The sequence below is a fragment of the Mirounga angustirostris genome, unplaced genomic scaffold, assembly GCF_029215605.1.
Source record: "Mirounga angustirostris isolate CCGP_5_RB_7025 unplaced genomic scaffold, mMirAng1.0.hap1 SCAF_17, whole genome shotgun sequence".
NCBI classification, from domain to species: Eukaryota; Metazoa; Chordata; class Mammalia; order Carnivora; family Phocidae; genus Mirounga; species Mirounga angustirostris.
The window spans coordinates 29,132,118-29,145,242 of NW_026991725.1; the positions used below are offsets into that span (position 1 = coordinate 29,132,118).

The 13,125-nt window shown below is 57.1% G+C and overlaps 1 protein-coding gene across 9 annotated transcripts in view; it reads right to left on the reverse strand.

Moving 5' to 3' along the window:
- Positions 1 to 289: 289 nt before the first annotated feature.
- Positions 290 to 13,125, reverse strand: part of DCAKD (dephospho-CoA kinase domain containing) — a 29,163-nt gene continuing 16,327 nt past the window's right edge. For 5 of the 9 annotated variants that reach the window (XM_045888750.3, XM_054510778.2, XM_064583763.1 and 2 more), the window contains 4 exons: positions 10,775 to 11,002; positions 10,198 to 10,401; positions 6,704 to 6,791; positions 2,324 to 3,672 (listed from right to left, as the gene is read on the reverse strand). In XM_045888750.3, the coding sequence (XP_045744706.1) occupies positions 3,381 to 3,672; positions 6,704 to 6,791; positions 10,198 to 10,401; positions 10,775 to 10,886 (696 nt within the window). In that variant the 5' untranslated portion in view covers positions 10,887 to 11,002 and the 3' untranslated portion in view covers positions 2,324 to 3,380. Of the gene's footprint in view, positions 800 to 2,323; positions 3,673 to 6,703; positions 6,792 to 10,197; positions 10,402 to 10,774; positions 11,003 to 13,125 lie in introns of those variants that run through there. The other 4 variants (XM_045888751.3, XM_045888752.3, XR_010408776.1 and 1 more) reach the window with 3 other exon arrangements.

Here is a 13,125-nt window from a genome sequence, read left to right on the forward strand (position 1 = left end):
CCCCTTGCATTGCGCTCCTTCTCTTCTGCCATCTCTGGGGTCTCCCCTACCCGGCTCTACGTGGCCCCGAGGCCTCGGGTCACCACTGCCACCCCATTCCCTCTCCTGCCCCTGGGACTGGTTTCTCCTGAACTAATGTGCCTTTGTGAGAACAAGGGGGCACTTAGCAGACATGGCCGTCCCTCTCCCATCCGGGTTCTAGCCAAGGAGGCTCATTATGGAGAATCCCAACCCCCCCCCCCGCCCCTCCCTTCAACCTCTCCCAGGAAAGGAAGAGGCTGGGCATCTGAAGAAGTTGACAGCAACTCCTAGACAAAGAGTCAAGGTGTAATTAATGAGGCAGTACAGGTAGTGGGAGGGGCATGTCCCAGGGAGTCCAGAAGCTTGGTGATTGTGCCTGTTGGTTACCTGGGCCCTGGGGCTCAACCATAAATTCTAGCCCTGCTTCCTTCACTCCTTCACCGAGTTGGCAGATTTCAAGGAGATGACTGCGTGCAAGTGCTTGGTAAACTGTAAAGCTCTGCTAGTTATGCTAGGGCCAGCCCGGGCCTGGGGATGGGGGCGGTTTAGGGGCCTTACCTGTCCCCTTGCCCCCGCCGAGAGGCCGAGAGGCCGTGGCAGGTGTCTTCGCTGCTCCGCGGGGTGGGTAAGGCCCAGAGTCCGGGAATGGAGCGCGGGGGCCCGAGCGCGCGACTGGAGGGTAGGAGGCCAGGGTCCCAGGCCGGTCACCCTCGCGAGGGTGGGATGGGGACACATCCCTCCGCCCCGCGGCGCCAGGAGCACGCGGGGCCCGCAGCTCCTGCAAAGAGGACGCGGCGAGCCGCACAGCTTTTTAATTAGCGCCCGGGGCCGGGCGGCGCGTCCGCGTTCCCGCCGCAGCCGCGGGGCGGGGGATCTGAGGCGCCCGCGGTTCCGGAGCGGAGGCCGGAGCGCGACGGGGGAAAGTTAGTAACTGCTCTGCGAGCGCCCGCCGCGCGGGCCCGACCCCAACCCGGGCGGGTGCTGCCACCTGCCGGTCGGAGAGGAGGCCGCCCGCGCGGGCGCGGCGCTGGACTCCCGGTGGCCTGGCTCCCCCTGTTCGTTTTTTTTCTTTTTTTAAAGTAAGCTCTAAGCCCAATGTGGGGCTCGAACTCGACCTGGAGATCCAGAGTGGCATGCTCCACCGACTGAGCCAGCCAGGCGCCTCCGGTAGGCCTTCTAGAAGGCTGCCTAGGGCCCTGAAGCCTGGGAATGGGAGGCCAGAGGAGAGAGGCATGATGGGGAGATGGGAGGTGGGGCAGGACCAGGGTACCGGGAAGACTGGCCCGCCTTTTCTGCACACCTGCCAGTCTGGCTATCCCCTGGCATTTTTGCATCAACTTCAGCAAGAGAGAAAATAATTCTTTGGAACTTTACAGTTTGCAAAGGGCTTTCACTGCCCTCCACTTATCAGGTCCTTTGACATAGGCATCATGAAGCTAACTTGATCGAAGAAACACCAGTCAGGAGGTCCCATTAAGGAGGCTGAGCCCCAGTGCGATCCCAGGGCTGCTCCTCCCTGGTGAGGCTCAGGGGCACAGCTGCCGGGGCCCAATGCCTGGCTCTGGGGCCTGCATCAGATCCCTCGACCTCTCTGGGCCTGGAATCAGAGTCACGCCACCCATAGGGGTTACACCTCCAGCACACTGTCCAGAAGGTCACAGGCATTCGTGAAGAGTCGCTTTCTCACCGACTGGGCTGACAGGGCGCTGTAAGGGGTCTGCGCCTCTCCTCTTCCTCCTCTGGCCAGGCCCCAGGAACCCGGGGAGGCAGCAGCCTTCTGCTTTCCCATCCTGCCCTGGCCCCCACCCTGCAGCCAGACACCTCCCTGCAGAGCCTTTCTTTGCCCCCGGGGGTGTGTGTGTGCAGTGCATTCACGAGCTGGCCTCCGAGGCACGAGCAGCTCTGGGAAAGGGGACACAAAACATGGCCACCACAGCCTTGTTGCATTTGTCATGCTCAGTTCTGGCCTTAGTAGGCTGCTGGGCAGGATCAGCACCTCAGCAGGTCTGCCGGGCGGTGGCAAGGGAAAGCCAAAGTCTACACTGGTCTAACTGGTTGGGGAAGGAAGATGGAGCGAGTAAGTGGGATGCTGCCCCAGCCCCTCCACCCACCTCCCACAGGGAACACCTGGGCCTAGCTGGAATCCTCCGGAGGCCTCAGGAGACATCACAGGGCTACTGAACCTCTGGGCCCGGGGAAGTGAGGGACTTGGGCCTCAGTGTGGGAGGAGGCCAAGTGTAACCCCAGATGGCATCGGCCAAGTCAGTCCACGGTGCTAGGGGAAAAATGGCAGTGTGGGGCATTTCAGATCAACACACCTTGTTTTATTAAGCACCAATGGCGAGTCAGGCTCTGCACCAGGAACATGGAGATAAACAAGACACAGTCCCGGCCGCCGAAAGGCTTACAGTCTAGTAGGAGAGACCAGCCAGCTCTTGGCTGATTACGATTCCATGGATTAAAGTAAAACATGGCACGGCGGGGTGGGCAGGGGGCTTTCCCAGAGCACCTGACCCAGCCCGGGGCTCCAGATGGTGCTTGGGAGTTATCCAGCTATAGAAAAACGAAAGGTATTCTAGGTGAGGGAACAGCACAGCGAAAGCACAGAGGCAGGAAACAGCCTCGTGCATGTGGACTCCTAAGAGTTCAGGGCAAGAAGACACGGAGTGGGAGGCAGCCTGGTGGCAGGTGGGGAGCGGGTATGGGGGAGGCTGGAGAAATGCCAAGGTGGGGCAGTGGGTCATCCCACAAGAGGCCCCGCCACACCATTACCAACAAGGGAGTCCTCACTGCACCCTGGCCAAGGGCTTCAACCTAGGCGAGAATCCTGTCCGAAGGTAGCAGCCCTTGGTCCACAATTATTTCCCTGGGCCAGGACGTAGGTTTTGGTCACGATGGGGCATGTGCTTGGAGAGGGTTCAAGCCCAGGGAACCTCCCAGTTTTGAACACTGTCAGTGGCCACAGAGACCGTGTCCCTCGCCTGCACCCCCAAGAAATTTACAACAGTTTCCCGCCATGGCTTTCATGCCGCATCGCGGACACCCTTCTGTGGGTGGGTCCAGGCGGAGGGGCCCTCGGGAAGGTGGGGGGAGTATTTACTGACGGGGGCCGTTTCCCTGCCTCAGACAGGATGCACTCCGAAGGGTGGGGGGAGCAGGGGGGCCGTGCCGGGCTCAGCCCAGAGTCAGAGAGAGAAAGAGAGAGAGAGAGAGAGAGAGAGAGAGAGAGAGAGAGTGTGTGTGTGTGTGTGTGTGTGTGTGTGTGTTGACGGGCTTGGGAGGAAACAGGAAGCATTTGTTACCTGCTTCAGCCTCTGAGGAGATCAAGGCCTGGCGCTGCAGGTGTCGGGAGTGCCCCGCTAGGGGGAAGGCAGGAAGTAGCGGGTGAGCAGGTACAGGAGGCTGGCAAGGCCCACTAGACCTGTCAGGACCCCGAGCCTCAGTGGCAGGTACTCCAGGGAGCGCTCCAGCTCAGCGTGCAGGAGGACGACCTGGCGTCTGGTGATGCTCCACTCCCCCGAGTTGTCTAGGACATGGCGGGCCATGCGGGCCTTGTCCTTCAGGGGCAGCTGGGCCTCGATCCGGGCCTCTGCGTCCTCCCGGTTCAGGTTGTTCCGCTGCATCAGCCGCGCCAGCTGTGTGTCCCGGTCACTGAGGACGGGCCGGGAGGGCAGCTCAGGCACTGCAGGCCCCGGCCTCCCTCCCACGGGCAAGTCACAGGGTGGCGGGGGCGGGGGGCGCGGGCAGTCCCTTCTTTCAAATCTCTTTCGGGGCCACGGCCAGGGAGGGAGGCTACTCCCACCTCATCGCACGCTTTGTGGGGACCCTAGTAGCACCATGGGCTCCGGAAGTCCCTCAGCATCAACGGGGGGTGGGGGGGCGTTGCAGCCACTGCTCTCTGCCATCTGGGGTCTCTCTGCCTTGCCACTAGGCCTGCGACTTCCCAGTTATAAGCTGGGAAGATCTGGTCATCTGGCATCAGCTACATCCTGAGTCCCTGGGTGGGTGACCTTTACTGGAAGGGCTGTGCCTGCAAACCAGCTGCTGCCTGTAGCTCCCCTGGGGCTTGGGCCTGCTTCGTCCAAAACAGCTTCCTGAGCCACCAGAGACCCCTCTCCTTGCCTTCCCACTCCCACCCTGGACCCTGAGAGCCAAGACAGCGGCTGCCCCGCGAGATGCCACTGACACAGAGGGACCGGCCAGCCCCAAGGTGCTTCCCCTTGGAGCAAAGGAGCTGGATCTGGTCCTTGGGACAGGACAAAGCATCACAGACTAAGCTAAACACCACCCAGTCTGCCGACTCCGAAGGAAATTCAAAGAATAGGTCTTTCGCCCACTCTGATATTACCACCTAGGTCCTTCCTCAGGAAACTTACTGTCTTGTCTTTGGCTGCACAGGCTGCCAGGCTGTCTTCTGGAAGGGAGTCATCTCTAAGCTCTCTCTAGCTCTGTGGCTACCTGAGCCCCTCAGGGGGAACGAGAGGGAGTGGGCTCTGCCATCTGGGGGCTGTCTGCTTTGCCACTAGGCCTGAGCTCTCCCAGCTGTACAAGATGAGAGGGTCTGATCACTACAGTTTGGTCTCCTCTTAGGTGTGGCTAGACCAGAGGGCCTCCTGGGATGTGAAGACACACCTTCCAAGGACAGACACAACCTGAACACTGGTCAATTCTAATGCCGTTCAGAATAGAATGCTCCAGAAAATCATTTCTGGCTGGCCAATCAGAGAAGACTTTGTAGAAGGATGGTGTCTATACCGGCGTTTGAAAAGTAAGTTGACTTCTCGTTTCCTTTGTTAGGGGGACAGCGTCCTGTCAAGGTCACGGGGCCAATCCCTGCCTGGCTAAAAACAAGGACTGAATCTTAGGGACGCTGTGAATCTGGGCCTAGGAAAATCTGAGTGAACGGAGGTGGCTTAGAGCCACCTGCGAGGGCACAGCCTTCAGAACGTGTGGCCTAGGCTCAGGGCTTCCTGGAATGTGGAGGCAGAGCTCCCTCACAGCCCCTTCTGGGGCCCAGAGAGAGTCCCATATGTTCAAGGACTGATGCTATTTATGGGAATAGGATTTTTACCCAAACACTTACTCTGCAATTGGCAAATTTCTCAAAAATGTGAATAATCCCATTTTGATATAATCACACTTTGGTAAATGCCCCATATTATTTCAAATGCACCAGGGATACAGGGATAGTCTGATAGTTAAAGGAATCCATGAGGGGATCTTTAGTTTTGTCCAGTGTAGATCTGTTTTATGAAAAGCAAATAATCACTCATTCACATGTCTCTGGCCTCTCTCTCGAGCCTGAAAGCGGGGCGTGAACAGCACCCAGGATTCCGGCAAAGGCTCCTGCGGCTGGTGAGCGGGCCTGGAGGGTCTCCTGCAGAACAGGCCCCATCTACGGAACCCAGTGTACCTGCCAGGAGCCACAGCGCTCTCTGCTCTTAGCAAACAGACCAAGCTGGAAAGGAAGTGCAGCAAGGCAGGGCAGGCATGGGGTCATCTGGGTCATCTGTGACTGCAGATACAACCAGTGTTCTCACCTCTGCTAGAGGATTCCCCCTCAACCCCTTTTCTGACCCTTTGGTGCAAAGTTCCAATTGTATTAAGACTCCAAGGCAAAGTCTTCATGGAGTGTGCTTGGCCTCTGCTGATAGCCTTTAAAGACAGGGAATAAAGAAGCCAGAGAGGCTGACGGTTTCCATGGGAGACACGGGCTGGGGGGCAGCTATGAGGATGCCCGAGTCCCTCCAGGAGGCTCAGCAGATTCAGACTGGGCTTTCCATGGCAGCCCTCGGTGGGAAGCTGCAGGGGCGGGCAGGGTGAAGCTTAGGGCATGAGCACTCCAGGCCCCACCTCCGGTGGTGCTGGGAACCTCCCACGCACCAGTCTCTGGAGAGCCACCCTGTGCCCAAAATACCCACAGAGCCAAGTGCCCACCTCTGTGTCTGTCTGCTGTACTTGTGGGTGGCATCCAGGAGGTTTCTGGGAGGCAGAGACACCCTGCAGCCTCATCTACTCTCTCACCCCACTGGGACTGTGACTCATTCTCTCTGACAGTTTGACCTGCCTGTTTGCCAAAGCTGGATTCTGGTTTGTGGTGTGTCCTGAGGGATTCTGAGAACAAAGCTCCCTCCTTCGCTGGACTCTGACAGTTCCCTCCTGGCAACTGTCTATTCATAGGTGCTGCAGGGGGTGGGAGGGGGGACCCTGGACACCCCCTCAAGTAACTCCCCCCTCGAGTTTCTCTTCTATAATTCAGAAGGATCAGCTCCTGCCCTAAACACCTCATGCTGAAAGGCAAATTGAGTGAAGTAATAAATGTGGGAGCTGTCTGGAAAGGTGAGAAGTGCTAAAGGAGGGAAAAGGGCTCCCGTGATTCTAACAACATGGTAGCTCAGGGCATCTGGGCTGAAGTGCCCCCAATAGCCAGCAGGGGGAGCCCCTCCCAAGCAACTAGAGATGCCTGGGGGCCTTCACTTCCCACAACTACTTGGGGGCATATCTGGGTCAGGCACAGAAGTCATTCCTATAGGTTTTGGACACAGCCACCCAAACCCCCAGGGCCTCCTGGTCACCCCGTGGGGTAAGGGCAAAGCGATGTGGGCCATTTCTCAGGTACCTGCTTTACTCCAGGGGCCCACCCTTCCAGCCTTGGTCAGGCCTGGCCATGACACACACTCACCAGTACACCACCACTGTGTGCTTCATGTACTTGAGCAGCTTCTTGGTCTCAAACAGCAGGGGGATGTCCAGAATCACATAGCGGTATCCTGCGAAGAAGACGGGAAGCCCACAGTTCAATTCTGCAAGCAAACACTAAGCACCGTGTGCCAGGCTAGGGGACAGAGTTGGAGAAACTGGCCCCTACCATCGGGAGCTCCCTAGCAAAGGGATATCCTGCGAGGACAGGCAACACCTCAACGCTAGCCAGCTCCAGTGCCCCTCAGAACAGAATGCTGCAGAGAGTCATCTCTGCCCAAGATGATCAGGGAAGACCTTGCAGGAGGGATGGCATTTGTACTGGCCTTGAAATGCAGGTAGGGCTTCTGATACTTGAACATGAGTGTTTGGAGGTGGGGGTTCCAGGAATGGGGGACAGCAAAGCATCAGGAGCAGCGAGGTTCTACTGCTCTGGCTGTGGAGGCCTCGTACAATGGGAGGCAAAGCGGGTGAGGTGAGCAGGGCAGGCACCAAGGGTTGAGTTCACCTTGATCGTGAACCTAAAGGGTTGTTATTTATGAGCAAGGAAATGACCCAGAGTTGGAGGAGACTGGGAAGTTTCCAGGAGGAACTGGGCCCTTTCTGCCCTCCTTCACCTATCTTGGCTCCAAAAAACCCTAAAAAACAAAAACAAGAGTGTGGCTCCCTGCTGAAGAAGAGTCCTGCATGGCCATCTCTACCAACTCTTCACGAGAGACTCATACGGGGGGCAGTGGCAGTAGCCCCAGCAGGAAAGAGGTGGCTTCTCTGCATTGGAGGCAGGCCTCCAGCCAAGGACCGCACGACTGGTCTGGAGGTGGTGGGTGGTTATGACTAAGAAAATATAAGTCACTCCAGTGTGGTAAAAGGCACTGGCTGGCCCTTCCAATACAAGCCAAGGCCAGCCAAGGGCGGAACCCTCACCCACGGTGACAGGGCATGTCCCGGGGCTGCCCACCCCCAAACACCGCGGGCTCCACACTCCTAGTTCTCTTTGGGCCAGGATCCCTTGTGTAGGTGTAAAAAGCTGGCAGGGGTCCCAGAGCTGTGAGGGAAAGGGATGGGCACTGCCTCCACCCAGAGATGCGTGCCCGGCTTGGATGGCATCCCACCGCAAACACTTCCCACCACAGAGCCAGACACATGCACAGGGACAGGGCAGACGACCCAAGCCACTGAGGTTCCTGTTCCCCAGGATCTGCTGCTCGGGAAGCCCCAGAAAAACCTTCAGTTGAACGAGGGCGTTAGGAGACTGGGCTGTGATGACATGCCTGGGTTCGCAGCCCCCCACTTTCCCACCATGTGACTTTGGGCCCCTGAAAAACCTCATCTGTGAGTGAAGGCTACCTCCCTCCCAGGAAGATGGTAAGGATCAAATGAGCGAAGGCTCGAAAACCATTCCCAGCGCCTCACCCAGACACTCCCAAGTGCTCCATAAATGAGGGTTATTATTACTACCGTTCCCTGGAAGAAGGGTGGCCCCGCAGTTCCAGGTCCCCTGCTCCCCTCCCAGCTCAGAACAGAAGCCAAGACCAGACCCTCTCTGGGCCTCTTATCTCCCTTTCCTGCTCTGCCCCCACCCGTCCCTGTCCCCTCACTGTCCTTTCTCCTCGGCCCCTCTCGGGAGCTCGTGGCCAGCTCTTTGGTTCACTGGCAAAGGGCTATTCAGCTGTCACATCCCTCCTGCTTGATAAGCTCTGCAAACTATCCGGACTCTATTAAGACATCCGTCTGCCTACACAGAGACCTCCCCAACAGCTGGTGATCTTATCTGACGTTTGATTATACCAACTTTGACAGTTGTATTTGTTATACTCATCAGGGAAAAACTGGGACTGTGGAAGCCACAGCTGTCGTCCCCATTTTTCACCTTATCGAGCTGAAAAGAGCTTTCTGGCTTTTATTTAAGTGGTGGTGGTTGGGGAGAGGGGAGGCTGGGTGGATGACACAGCAGGAGAACTCTGGAGCGGGTGACATTATCCGCTGCTTAATTTCAGAAGGGGAGAGCCGCCACCGCCTCAAAGCCCTGCAGATGTACTTGCAACTGGCCAGGGAGTGAACGCGAAAGGGCAGGACTGAAAGACAGAAGGCTTCGCTCCTGGGTGGGGGGCCAGGAGGGGTCCTCACACAGACACGAGAGGCAGGACAAAGGCAGAAAGAGTCCAGAGACTCTTCTTGAGGGAGGAAGGTCTGCAGCAAGGTCCTGAGATGCAGAACAAGCTGGTCCAGCAGGGAGGATGCCTGGAGCCCCCTCTCGCCCCCGGCCAGAGCAGGGGAAAGGGGTGAGGGGAGAGGTCAACACCGTGGATGGCTGTCAAGTCCTCTCTTTCCTTCTGAAGGGAGGTGCAGGGCAGAGGAAGATGGGGTGGGGAGAGGCTCCCCACTCCACTTGAGAACTTGATGCATGAGAGGATAAAATAAGGCCAGGATCACGGTGCAAAAGCCACGAGAAAACCTAGAAGGCTCCCCAATACCCTCCAGGAACAAAGTCTCAGCATCGTGACTGATGATGGGGAGACAAGCAGCCAGGCTTTCCATTCTGACGCCCGGGCTGGCGGCCACATATGCCAGAGGCTGGCGGGCAGATCTGCAGGGGCCCCAGGCCAGCCTCCCGCCTGATCTGAAGCCACTGCCCTCTGCTTCTCCACTCTGGTGACTGACCCCCTCCTGCACCTGCTAGGTCACCCCGGCCCAAAAGCGTCCTAAGCACAGGGCTGGCACCGGGGCTATAGCTTGGGAAAGGTTGCCAACCTCCAGAAGGTTCTTGCCAACTAAGCACAGACCCCGGCTTTTCCCTGTCCCTCCTTTTAGTTCCGGCACACGCCAGGCTAACTCTCTCCACTGAGCCCTTGCCCCAAAGGACTATCCTCCAAGTAAGGACTCCTCTCCCTGCCCCTGCCCCGCACCTGCCCTGGCCATTCTGGGTCCTCCCCAGTGCCCAGTCTGTAAGCTTACTTTCCAGGCAGCCCGACCAGCACCAAATCTGACTCTGACCACGGTTTATACCATGTGGTAATCCACAGTCACTGATGCGGACCCAGTCCCCCGAACAGCTTCTCGAGGTTGGCATTATTAGCCTCACTACGCAGAGGGGCTGGCTCACTTGACAAAGTCACACAGCTAGAAGCTATGAGGCCAGGGCTGAAACCCAGGTCTCCAGACTCCATTATTTGTCAGCTGTTACTACTCCCAACCCTGCTAGAAAAATCAACTTACTTCCTGGGGATCGTGGCTCAAAAGCCTCAAGTGTCTCTTCTCACTCAATTGTCAACCTCTTTAAATGCTGAGGGACATGTGCACCTTTCCTCTGGGGCTGCCATGAGGCTCTGCATGGGGGGTGCAAAGGAACAGTGTGAACTCCACAGTTGGACCAGCCAGCTCCCCTTCTCCCTGGCCAACCTTTCTGCAGAGGGGGAGGGCCCCGGCCCTGGAAGAAGAGGGCTCTGCCTCACCCCTGTCCCAGGCCCTGGGTCTTACCTCGGAGGAAATACTTAAAGGTCTCCTTCATCATTTCCTTGCGGATCTCAGGGTGGGTGATGGTGTTGAGCAGATGCCGCCGGTCAGGCTGGTTAAAGATCAGGTCCCCAAGGACCTTGCGATTGATGTCACCGTTCTCCAGCAAGACCTCAGTGCCAAAGGCCTCCACGATGCGCCGGTGGGCGGGGTATCCAGGCTGGACGACTGTGGCATGAGGACGGGCCTGGGTCACTCTCTAGAGCCTCCAAGCCAGGTGGAGGCCCCCAAATGACTAAAGCAAAATGATGGGGGAACCCACGGGTGCCTCTTTCAGTTGGAGCAAAAACCAAATGACAGGAGGGAAGGCAGTTGAAAAAAAGAGCAGAGCGCTTGGAACCCCTTGAGTGGGTCACAGGGCGAAGTGAAGGACAGGGATGAGAAAGGGGGGGCAGGGAGCAAGAAATCGGACCAGGGTAGACAGGAAAGCCTTCCCCTCCTCCAAGGCCTTGAAAGGACTTAGAAAAAGGTGAGACACGATGGCAGAAAGGGGTACAGGGGAGCTGTCGTGCAGTCCCACCACCTGCCCCTCCCAACTTACCATGGCGGGCAATGACGTCAACATCAATCACCGCACAGCCCAGCTGCTGGAACACCTGGATCACCGAGCTCTTGCCCGAGGCAATGCCCCCTGTGAGGCCCACCAGGAACATCTTCCCAGGAGAGAGGAGGCCAGTAAGAATGCTGAACCAGGAGCCGGGGAATCACTGGAGTAGGGCACGCGTGGCTGGCTGGGATGGCCTGCCCCAGGAATTCCAGAAGGACCTGCCTGGGATGACAGCAGGCCTGATGAGTGTTGGGCCTGAAGACCCAGGATCGGGGGCGGGGGGGGGGGGGGGAGGCGAAGGAATGGAAGGGAGATGCAGCCTGCGCAGGCAGAGAGGAGTTCTGAGCTTGGGGAACTCTGGATCCATCCTAAGATAGAAAACTCTTTCCGGACGGGTCTCCAGTAGTCTTTAGAAAACTTTCATAAACAAGGCAAACCAACACAGTATAAATTTAGCAATCAAACTGCTGAGTAAGCAGAACAAGGTCAGGTGCTGTTAAGCAGAGCGCTTTCTGGAAGAACAGTACCCCACTGCAGGCAAATTTCACATAGGAAGGGGACACCTGGTGTGGTGAATCCAAGGCACTTTTCAGATGCCCACAGAGCCCCCCTCTGGCCTTCACTTTATAGTCTGGGGACACTGAGGCTCACGGGGAAGAATGTCTTGCCTGCCCACCGCCCCTAGCACCAGCACTGTCTGGGTGGCTCGTCTAGACTGGGAAGAATCCTCCCTCCTCAACCAGAAGAGGCCCAGATGGAGAGCCCAGAGGAAGCGGCGGCTCGGGGGCCAGGAGGCCTGAGGTTTAGAGGAGTGTGGATCTTGCCCGGGAGGAATGTGAGGGAAGGAGGACAGGCTGCGGGAAGGAACGCTGAGCCGGCGCAGGGGTGTGCGGCTCACTCAGACTGAGGAGCAGGGGCCTCTGCAGACCCCGTTTCTCCATGCACGATGCTGTGTGACCCTGGACAAGTCACCTGTCCCTCGGGACCTCAGTGTTCTCATCCATAAAATGGGGCTGACGGAACCTATCTCCTAAGGCTGTTTGCAGACCGAATGAGAAAATGCATCAGAAGCCCTCAGGATACTGCCTTTTCCACGGGGAGTGTCCAGGAGGGGAAGTGAGGACGGAGATGTGGGATGGAAGGCGGGCGCCGAAGTCACACTGCCAGGCCTGGAGACTAAAACAGACGTTTGTGAAGTAGGGTCCCCATTCTTACAGCCTTCGACTATCTCACAAAAGACTTGTTTAAAGTCATGTTGCATTTTCTGGAGTAAACAGGGTTACCGTGTCTCGGACTTTGCTCCCAGGCTGGAAGAAATTACACTGAAGGCCAGTTCTCTCCCATCCCTCCCTCAGCATCAAATCACTTCTCTAGGACCTTGAAATCTGTCATGGGACTTCTTTTTTTTTTTTGTAAAATGGCAGATTTACTGTCCTAATTACACTTTGCTTGAGCTTATACTGAAATGAGTTTGCCTCCCCTGAGGACACACCAAGTGACAGGGGGAGGCAGCTGCTCGGATGTGGGTGGTGGGGGTGACCAACCCAGAAGTTTAAATCTGCCCAGGCTCGTTCTCCCAGGGCAGGCAGGGGAGGAGAGAGGAGAATACCCACCAGAGTCGTCACCCAAATGGGAAGACCTAACTCAATTATTAAACCATTTGCAAAGCATTTCTCCTCAACCTCTGTGAGCCTGGAGTCGCCCCCAGGTGGTCTCCCTCCAGTTGACACAGAGAGCACTTAAGGATAAGGTTCAGTTGTCAAAAAAAATTTTTTTGTTCACTCAGCTGAAGCTTTGAAATGGAAAATCCAGCAACAGCATTGTAATCCCAGCTCTGTCCCGTTGTCCCCTGAGCCGTGAGCTTGCCTCTCCTCTGCAGAAGACCAATCTGGAAGAATGGGAGTGGAACCTGAGAAGAGGCGGTGGTGGACGGAAGGGGCAACGGCCAATTCTCCCCCGGGCCCTGGCCCCTCACTGTTGAAAATAAGCCACCATCACCTGGGCACCCAAGTTTGCCAGACTTGGCTGAAGGGGCCCAGCAGAGCATGTGACCTCAACTCCTGCCCGTTCACAGGACCAGGACCCCTCCCGGGACACACTACATCAGAATTTCTAGCGATGGCGCAGCTCTGCTGAGTCACAGGCTTGGAATCGACTTTAACTCTTCATTGACAGTGAGGAGATTAAGGACCAGAGAGGAAGGGACTTACCCACGGCCACAGCTCTTAGTGGAGCCTGACATGAATTCAGGGCTCCCACCTCTGAGTCTAGACTCCTGCCTTAACATACTCAGGAAATGAAAAATTAATTTATCCTTAGACTAAGAGATAATAAGGACGGTGAAT